Source organism: Limulus polyphemus, unplaced genomic scaffold (genome assembly GCF_000517525.1).
Source record: "Limulus polyphemus unplaced genomic scaffold, Limulus_polyphemus-2.1.2 Scaffold3933, whole genome shotgun sequence".
Classification (NCBI taxonomy): domain Eukaryota; kingdom Metazoa; phylum Arthropoda; class Merostomata; order Xiphosura; family Limulidae; genus Limulus; species Limulus polyphemus.
This window is the reverse complement of record NW_013669543.1, coordinates 21,607-31,474: the sequence shown is the minus strand read 5'-3', so window position 1 is coordinate 31,474 and position 9,868 is coordinate 21,607. Positions and strand designations below refer to the sequence as shown.

Below are 9,868 nucleotides of genomic sequence, written 5' to 3'. Positions count from 1 at the left end.
TTGATTAAATCGATGGTTAATGTATCTTCTGTGTGTAAAAGACAGTAAATCATTCTTTACTGTATTTAATTCACTTTGAAATTTACTAACGTTTTCCATTTGTACGTCTTGCCACTGTTGTTGACTTTCCTGTAACTGTTGGAGACTTTCTCCCCGTTTCCTTTCTTGTTCCAGTTGGCACTGCTGTAATCTCTCTTCTTGTTTATTTTTCTGGTCGAGCTGTGCTTAAGTTAAAGTTACTGTGGACATTAAGTGTATTACAAAGTTTGTAACGAGAAAGAATAAACTAGTTTTATTAAAGAAAGGACTTGTATCGCTGAAGTTTCTCAGAAAGAATTTCTATGGAAAATTAACAAATGAACACAGACGTAACAATATTAATACCACTCCCAGAACTAGCCAAGGACAGTGAGTGCTTTGTTGGATTCAGGACAATGTAGGTTAAAGTACCTGGGTTCTATCCCTTAATTGATTATCACTAGCAAGTGCCTTGGTTTTGCACCAACATAAATGTTGAATAACTGAAGAAACTGGATATCCCAATGTTATTTGGGTGCTATCATACAGTATTTTACAACAACAAAATGGTAACCTTGTATTTTTATAATTGTTAGAATTTTTTTCTTATCAATGTATGATTTTGTTATTAGTGTTGTTTTCACTGTTTTGTCATACTGATTTATATTGCCCACATACAGTTGATGCAGTACTGTTTTTGTTTACTAATATTTATATATGTTAACATATATTAATCTATTTGTTTTCTAAAACTAATTTTCCATTGACTATACTTAACTGCATTAGATTTTATAAAAAGTGGACTTCATTTACAATTATGTGATGATATATATATATTTCATTTTTACTGGTTTTCTAACAAGTTGGTATATGAAGCCAAATTCTTTTTTTTTTTTATTGTAACAAAATGGTAATCCTAAGACAGGTTTTTATTCTTTATTACTATGCATTATATTGCTCACTATACACCATTTGATCTATTTGTTGAATACATTGTTCACTTTTGGAAAGTAAAAAGTTGATATATTTTCATTAAAGTATAATTTTGACATAATTCAATTGTCATAAGTTTATTTCAGGATCATAGAGATGAGTGCATAAATAGTTCAGACATTACAGCACATCAGTTGTATTGTTATTTATAACCTAACTTCATCCAATTTCATTAGAGACAATATAAACATTTTTAAGAAGTATTACACAATTTTATATGATATATCCATAGTTTCCATTTTTGATCAAGTTCATACAAAAACACTATCATGGCATTTAAGGATGCTTTGCTGCAAAAATTTTTACCAGTCTTACTAAGATGTATTGTAATATAAATTATATTGTGCACCAAATCTGTGATGTCTAATGTGGGTTAAAATACCTGGTTCCTACTCCTTAACTGATTATCATTTTCAAGTGCCTTGGTTTTGCATCAACATTCATGTTGAAGAACTGAAGAGATGGAATATCCCCATTGTTATTTGGGTGCTATCATAGTTCTTTATTTATATTTTTCTGCTTCACACCAGTAGAAGACTATTTAGGAACTGCTTCTACACTCACTGTGCACCCAACTGATTTCTAATGTGTATGTAGTGATATAATTAATACTGTGCATTCAACATGTCTAATGTGTGTGTTTGTTTTTCTGTGAAGTAATGTAAGTAATACTGTGCACTCAACCTATGATGTATAATATATGTGGTGATTTAAATGATACTGTACACCCAACTGATTTTTAGTTGTAGTACTTTTTTGTAATTTATGCAACTTGTTACAAATTACAATGTTTAAGTAATGTCACCAGTATTAATAACTTAAGCCATTCAATATTCTATACAGTGCTTCATAAACACTGTAATTTTCTTCCCTCAAGTTACCGCGTTGCTAACGAAGGAGCAAATCCTTGGCGTACAATGAGTGTCCCAGATGGTGCTACTACTTTTACTTTATATCGTCTGGATCCAGACACTGAGTATGAATTCAGAGTACAATCTAGAAATGCTCTTGGAAAAGGCATGTACAGTGCAGTTATTAGAGCCAAAACTAGTAGTAAGTACAATTGTATGTTTTTGGTTTGGTTTGATTTTGTTCAAAGCTACACAAGTATTATGTGCACTTTCCATCCCTAATTTAGCAATAATAGACTAGAGGGAAGGCAGCTAGTCAACACCATCCACTTCCAACTCTCGGGCTACTCTTTTACCAATGAATAGTAGGATTGACTGTCAAATCATTATGCCCCCATGGCTGAAAGGGCGAGCATGTTAGGTGTGATGGGGATCTGAACCCATGACCCTCAGATTGAGAGTTGAGAGCCCTAACCACCAGGCCATATGATTTTGTAACTTATTATAAATTATGTAATAACTTCTTCCAGAAGAGCTGCTAAAATTCTTCAATAAAAATTACAGTTAGAAATAATTAGTATTAATTTTAAGTAATCGGGAAACCATAAAATGATTCAATCACTATAATAGCAAAAAAGAATCAGTTGCCAGAAACAAAAAAAATTAATACACCCTGTATATTAAGATTATGATTTATAAACATTTTAAAAACATGATATGCTTAGAAAATTATATTTTATGGTTAATTAAATGGCTATGCAAAATAAACAGGCATGAATAATTGACATTGTGAAGCCATTCACACCAGAATCCCTGTGTAATATGTAAGATGCAAAATGTGTATTTAGAATGATGGTGGATATAACTATTAATGAGTTAACTTAAAGCTGGTAGATTACTTTTGCATCATTTATGTGAATTTCATCCCTGCATGCTACCTACCACTTTTCCTTTCAGAACTCTCCTTTTTTTTTTGCATAAATAATTAATAGCTTTTTATTTCATTTTTCTGCTTCACACCAGCAGAAGACTTTTTAGGAAATTCTTCTACACCTACTACTGATAATGGTGCTCCTCCCAATGGCCCTGTACAAAAGCCTTTGGGTAAGCCTATTTTTAGTTGTTATTTTATTGCTTCCTTTTTTCAGTGATTTTTACCTTCAGTTTTATTTTTGTTTTGTTTCACATTTTTAAAAATATGTTGTGTAATAAAAAATCTTCTGCCTAAATATTCAATTTTTTAATAAAATTTTTGAAATGTTAATTTTAAATAAATATTACATTAATTTGAACAGTTTCTTTTTAGGCAATTTCAAATCTTAAAACCTTTACATATGTATTTCTTTTACATAAATTTAACTTCTAAGTTAAGTGTGCTCACCTTTTCATTCACTGTTTCACTGACTTTTTTCTCCAGAGATATTCTGCTGTTCTTTCTTGAGTGTTCTGAAAGACTTGTATTTTTACAGGCCCCAAACCATTTTCGCCAGAAGATATCATAGTCAAGAAAAGAGCTGATGGGGTGCTCATTTTGTGGAAACCACCATTTGACCAAACAATCCCTGTGGCCTTTTATTATGTGGAATATCGTGTTGAATCAGAACCATGGAAACGTTGGGGACCTATCAAAGATAGAACTTCTTATTTAGGTTAGTGTTGAAATAACTGTCATAAGCTGAGATTTTTTTTTGTTGTTGCTAAAAAAAATTTTAAACTTGAAAACTTCTTTTTATATTCAACTAACCTTTTCACTCAAAAGATCTATAGATTTAATCTCAAATTTTGGTCTAAATTCCATTCCTTTGGCAAATTTTAATTCACATTTTAAAATAATTTGTTTATTATAATTTCGAGCTATTAACTGTTTTTTTTGTTTTATAAATAACTGATTTATAAATAGCATTTCAGCTAAGGCTTGTGTGGTGACTGAGAAAGTGCTAGGTCTCATCAGAATCCACATACAACAAACATAGTGCAGTTGAAATGCTATTAGATACACTTGTGTTATTTGAGCCATCAAAGAATAATGTAGTTTATATTATTATCATTCTTATTGTGATGTGTTAACACACTCATGTTACTACTAGTTGTCAGGTTCTAACAGTTAGTGTTCTACAACCTAGCACTTTGTATGTTATAATCCAGTTAGATTTATAAGCTTTGGTTTTCAATGGAAGGCCACTTTGGCAATGGTGTACAACAAGCATTGAAATGAAAAGTGTTGAAATGCCATTATACTCTTCTTACTATAAACCTATAATGGGCCAGTAATAAATGATATGATTTAATCTATTAAGAGTTTTATTGTGATGATTTAATATCATACACACTTTACCACTATAGAAATTAACTTCATTTGTGTAAAGAGCTCTTTCATAATACAATAAGAAATGTTGTTAAGGATCTTGCAGTTACACGTTAATATCTAATTATGCAGTCTTATTCTTTCAACTGAAAAATCAAGTTAATTTCTCTCAAAATTAGGAAAATGTGTGCATTAAAATTGTAGACTTTCATCAAACTATACTTAATTCAGCTCTTTAGATATTATAAATTGTTAGATGTTTCTAGTTTTTATTACACAGACTCAACAAATTCAAACATTAATTTTGGTAAGATTATATGTTTACTTTTATTTATTTGAAAATTTTGTAGGCTACAGTTGATATTGGACGTTCTGAATACTCTTTAGCACTGCAAGGAGGACCATAACCCTCACATATCCCTTGTTAATCCTGCACTCATTAAAATTATTGAGACATGGAAAATATTAGTAACATAACCACTGTTAAACTAAATGCTAATAATAGAAAACAAATGCTATTTATGTTTTTTAAGTAAAAATATTTACATAAAAAAAAGATTTTCATGATACTTTAAATATCTCCATAACCTAAACTTAACAAATTAAATGGTAGTTAATTCTGTTGAAAATGACATCACAAACTCCAAAATAAGTTGTGCTACAAAAAACCCAGAACAGAGAAAAACATTTAATCATCACAAAAATAAAAAAAAACTCATTATGTAATACCGATAATAACTAGTTTCATTTATTTTGAGGTAAATGTTTCATTGTTTTAAATCTAAAATTCTTTTAAGCAGCATTTGGTTTAGCAGATGTTGGGATGGTGATTATTCAAAACGTGTTTTTATTTTTATCCTAAGTGAATAGGTATATACAAGTAATCAAGTAACTGAGACTATAATACTGTATCATGTTTGTGTGATATAAGTTATATACATGTATGTGTGTATTTATAATAAATTCTTATTTTTACATATGTCTGTGTTTCACATCTGTTATTTGTCAGAATATTTTATGAAAAACTGAACATGTATCTTAATTGTATGTAGAAGCATACAAAAATAAGCCAATGATCTGATAACACCCAGTATTAGTTATTAAGGTAAAAAAGGAGTAGGAACATTTTCTCAAATACTCTTGTTCTTTTAAATGGATAATATTATCAGCTAAGGCCTTTCAAACACTCAAGATCAACTTATCTTTGCATTTGGGGCCCTCTTTTCTAAAACACTGAAGAACTAAAGATGCAGTAATAGGTGATATTGTACCAACTAATAATTTCAAATATTTAATTTTCATATAATATATTTCATTTATTTTGTGTATATTCATATCAGGATGGATGATTTAAGTTGTTAAATAAGTTGAGTATTTTATTTTTATACTTTTTTATTGGCACTGTAGCAAAGAAGGTTCCCCCTGGTACGTACAAGTTCCGGGTATGGGCTTATTCCAATAAAGAAATAGGCTCACCTAGTCCTGAAATTTCTTTGACTATTGAAGGTAATGTAATTTTTCTTTAAATGTTTGCATATGGCAGTGCCATATGAATAACTTATGACTGAGAGACCTTGAGATTTACTATAGTATACTTACTGTTTTTATAATACATTGAGTATGTTTGTAGATATGCTTATACATAGTATCTGAATCAAATATTTTAAAATGCTTTGGTATTAAACTGATTTTAGTTTATTACTTGCCACTTTATTAAAAAGTGAGTTTATAAAACAGAGTTGAAACTAAATAATGAATCATTTTCACTTTTTTAAATCCATACTGTAAATAATAACATTTTAATATGCATATACTACAAAAATAATGTAAATATCTATATCCTTGTCATTTCAAATCTGTTTAAAAATGCTTTTCTTTGGAAATATAAATTTGCCTAGACTAAAAGTATTATTAAATATAACAGTAATAGATAAAGTGCTCTGAGTAATAACATAAAAACATCTGGAAAGTTTTAAATGTCAGTACTCAGAATATGCTACCTACTATTAAAACAGTTTCCAGGTACAAGAAGATTTTTTTCTACTCTGTTTTAATGTATGCCAAATACAAGTACTGAAGCATTGTGTTAGTTTGGTATGTTTTAGTTACATGTGTATAGATAAGAAATGGCTTGATTTATTATAAAAAGTGAAACAAATGAAAGAAACAATAAAATTTTATGAAATCTTGAATTTATTCTCTCACTTAAGACACTATATGTTGTATACTTTGCATTTTAGTTATTTTGTATTCGAGTAAAGGTTGTTCTTAATGAATTCATGTTTCAAAAAATATTAATGGATCTTAGGTGTCAGCCCTGAAGTCACAAAAAGCCGGGCTATTACTGCTGGAGTGGTAGGAGGAATCTTGTTTCTCATAGCAGCCATCGTTTTATCTGTGTGTGCAGTCAAAATATGCAATAAAAGAAAGCGACGAAAAGCTGAAAAAGGTGCTTTATCTGTTGTTTTTGTTCTAAAATAAAAATTTGCAAGTATGTTTAATTTTTATGTAAATTTAAAAAATGAAATATTTGTGGGAACTGTAAAGATTTTTGTTTTTATCCAAAATGAAATTTTCTTATGAAGAACAAAGTTGACAATGGAAAAAGTCCCTGAATTACATTTTAATTAACTGTTATGTAAGGATATAAAGTATTCTCTCCTAAGAAGCTATAAAGAATTAACTTGTAATAGAAATAGTTTTACTTTAGAATTGTTTTTTCAAGTGCTTTTTTTACTCCAGAGAGAGTATCAGGCAGAAGCAAGTATTATACATGGAATAACTCGCACAAAACCAAAAAATATTTATTCCCCAAAAGTGTGTTTGTAAAGTATTCCTTTTTGTTGGTGAAATCCATTTAATACATGAAGTATCTGAAGTCTAACAAATAAATTAAATATTCTGTTCTGTGTTTCAGCTTATATGATGGTTACATGTCCAGTTACAGATGCCAGGAATGGGGGTCATTCTCATGGGGGAAGCCCTTCACCTCTGAAAAAGTAACTTTATATTTTTACAAGTATATGATACATGTATGACAAGAATGTGTTAGTTGTGACCTACTGTTGAACTTAGCATCTTAAATAAACTGAGTAGTAGAACCTGAGTAATGAAATATGATATAAAATCAACCTAAACTCAAGAAAACATTTAAAAATACCCTTTTTTGTTCTACAAAACACCTTCAAATCTGACACAGAATACTACCACCAAAACAAGGTAGTGGCAATGGGTAGTAGAATGGCTGTCTCTTACACAGTCAAATTCATGTATACAATCAGTCATAAAGCACTTAAACAGTATTATAAGAAGTCTTTTTAACCTTACATGTGAGTTAGTCTCATCGATAGCATTTTTTACAATATGAAATTGTGAACCAGAGACATTAATTTCCATAAATTCCTAAATGTCTTCATCCTGACATTATATTTACATTTAATCATTCAGTCCAAATTAATTCACTTGATTTTATGGATATATGTATCACAAAAGAGAAAAATGAACTTTCAACCAGTTTTTACAAAAAGACAATGCTACAAACCTATATTTTTTCATTTCAAATCACACCACCATATGCACATCAAACAAACACTATCTTTGGTCAACTCACAAACTTAATTAGTTCCAGTTTAAGTACAAAAAATGCAGTAGTCTCAGAACTTCAAAATTTTCTGTAATCATTAATGGTTACCCAAAAATATTATATTCAACATTGTCAATGAATATGTAAGAAATTAACTCTATACAACAGGAACCTTTATCCCTCTTATTTAACTAAACCATATTTATACTTATTATTCCATACAAGAACCCAAATATTTCTATCAAAATTTCAGTTTTTCTTTCATCAGTGAGTAGTTATAATTCTCTCTTTTCAGTTTTTCTTTTTACTTCCACTGACTATTTTTCTCTGTCAGGTTTTACAGGGCCGTGATTCTTTACAGTAGGTGTCTGTGACTTGTTGGTGATAAATTTCAATGATAAGCAATAACACACAGTTCCACTTGTTTTAAAAAAATGTATTAAAACAAGTTGAACATATATATATATAAGTGTTTGTTACACAGTTGTATCCAGAGAGCTTTAATTCTCTTTTACATCAAAAGTACAAAAGTTTAGTTAATTTAGAATTCGGTTGACAAGATGAATTATTATTCTCTACCCTGTTATTACAATACAATCTTTGATTATTACACTTTAAAAGTTGCCACTCTTTATGGTTAAACTTACAAACACAGTCTAGATATATTTGACTATATATCTCACTAACTTTGTTCTTACTTTCACTAACTTATTTACTTGGTTCGACCTATATATATATATACACACACACACACACACACAGAACCCAACTGAGGTCTAGAACTGTCTATAAACTATGAGACATTATGAAGTAACAATACTCACTTAAAGCAAAGAGAAAAATTCAGAAGTTTTGAATAACGTGAAGTCAATTCACAACAACTGAATTACACAACAAATAATTTGTAAACAGTTATGTAAGCAAACTTGCCATAACTATAGCTTCTAAAAATAACTTACTTTAATGTTCTTGCAATATAAACTAAATAATATTCTTGTCTTAAACTTAAAATGAACAGTCGTGTATATCTAACATCCTTTATTTTCTAAAATTTGTCTTGAAGTTATAAAATTAAGTTTCTAGACTGTTGTAATTCTCTCTTCATTTCTACATTCTCTTTTCTAATTTCTTCAGTCTCAAACCATACTTCCTTAAATTTTATGTACATGTTTTCTCTTTCTATTTATCATTCTTCTGTTTCTCTGTTCATTTCTGGTTTATTTAGTTTAGCAATTTGTGATCTTGAACCATCTTCAATGCTTTGAATGGTTCCAGTTGAAATGTATCTTCTGTACTACTCAAAAACTTTACCAACACATTCATACTATTCAACATCCACCTCATATTCTGATCAGTAAACTCTTCTTTCTTTTATAATTCAATAATTTAGAGCAATTCTGGACCATACAACTACTTGAGCTGTTAACTGTGTGTTGTGATTGTATTATGTATTCTTAGCTCATATCCAGGAACTATGAAAGTTTAGTTTATCATGACAAGTCTTTAAGTGAAAAACTCAAATGTCAACATTACAAATGGCATGTTATAGTATATGCAAGCCCTCAGCACATGTTCATTCAAAGACTTATAAAATCCCACAACATACAATGAATTAATGTATTGCTTCTCTTTTTTTTTGCATGTACTTGTTTTATTTATAAGGTTCTGAAAACCAACAATCTTGAGAGCACAGTCCAATAACTGTTTATATTTGAGCTACAATGTATCTGTTTATGTGGTTTTCACTAAACAGATATTGACTTCATAATCTAATTTTGTTTGTCTTTAACTTAACAAAGATCCTTGTAAGAGCAACTCTATTACACTTAGATTTTCTTCCAGCACCATCATAATTATATTATCATTACAATCAGTCAGTTAATAATGGCTGGAGACGGCTTGAATGGGTAATGAAGAAAAACTTTAATACAACAGCAAATGTACAACGTTCAGTCAGTTAATTTGTAAACTGTTTATTCTATTATACTGTCCTTGTTAGCTGTTAAGAAAACATAGAAACTATGCGATGAAAAGGAACCCACTTTGAGACTAATAATGGCTGGAGACGGCTTGAATGGGTAATGAAGAAACACTATAATATAAGTTTAACATAACAGC

The 9,868-nt window shown here is 29.6% G+C and overlaps 1 protein-coding gene across 1 annotated transcript in view; it reads left to right on the top strand.

Annotated features, from left to right (window-relative positions):
* LOC106470306 (protein turtle-like) overlaps window positions 1–9,868 on the top strand; it is a gene marked incomplete at its 5' end in the record, with an annotated part of 95,193 nt that overhangs the window by 73,666 nt on the left and 11,659 nt on the right. Inside the window, 6 exons of the mRNA XM_013930852.2 lie at window positions 1,889–2,064; window positions 2,886–2,966; window positions 3,332–3,511; window positions 5,575–5,673; window positions 6,476–6,616; window positions 7,085–7,166. Of these exons, the coding sequence (XP_013786306.2) occupies window positions 1,889–2,064; window positions 2,886–2,966; window positions 3,332–3,511; window positions 5,575–5,673; window positions 6,476–6,616; window positions 7,085–7,166 (759 nt within the window). The remainder of the gene's footprint in view (window positions 1–1,888; window positions 2,065–2,885; window positions 2,967–3,331; window positions 3,512–5,574; window positions 5,674–6,475; window positions 6,617–7,084; window positions 7,167–9,868) is intronic.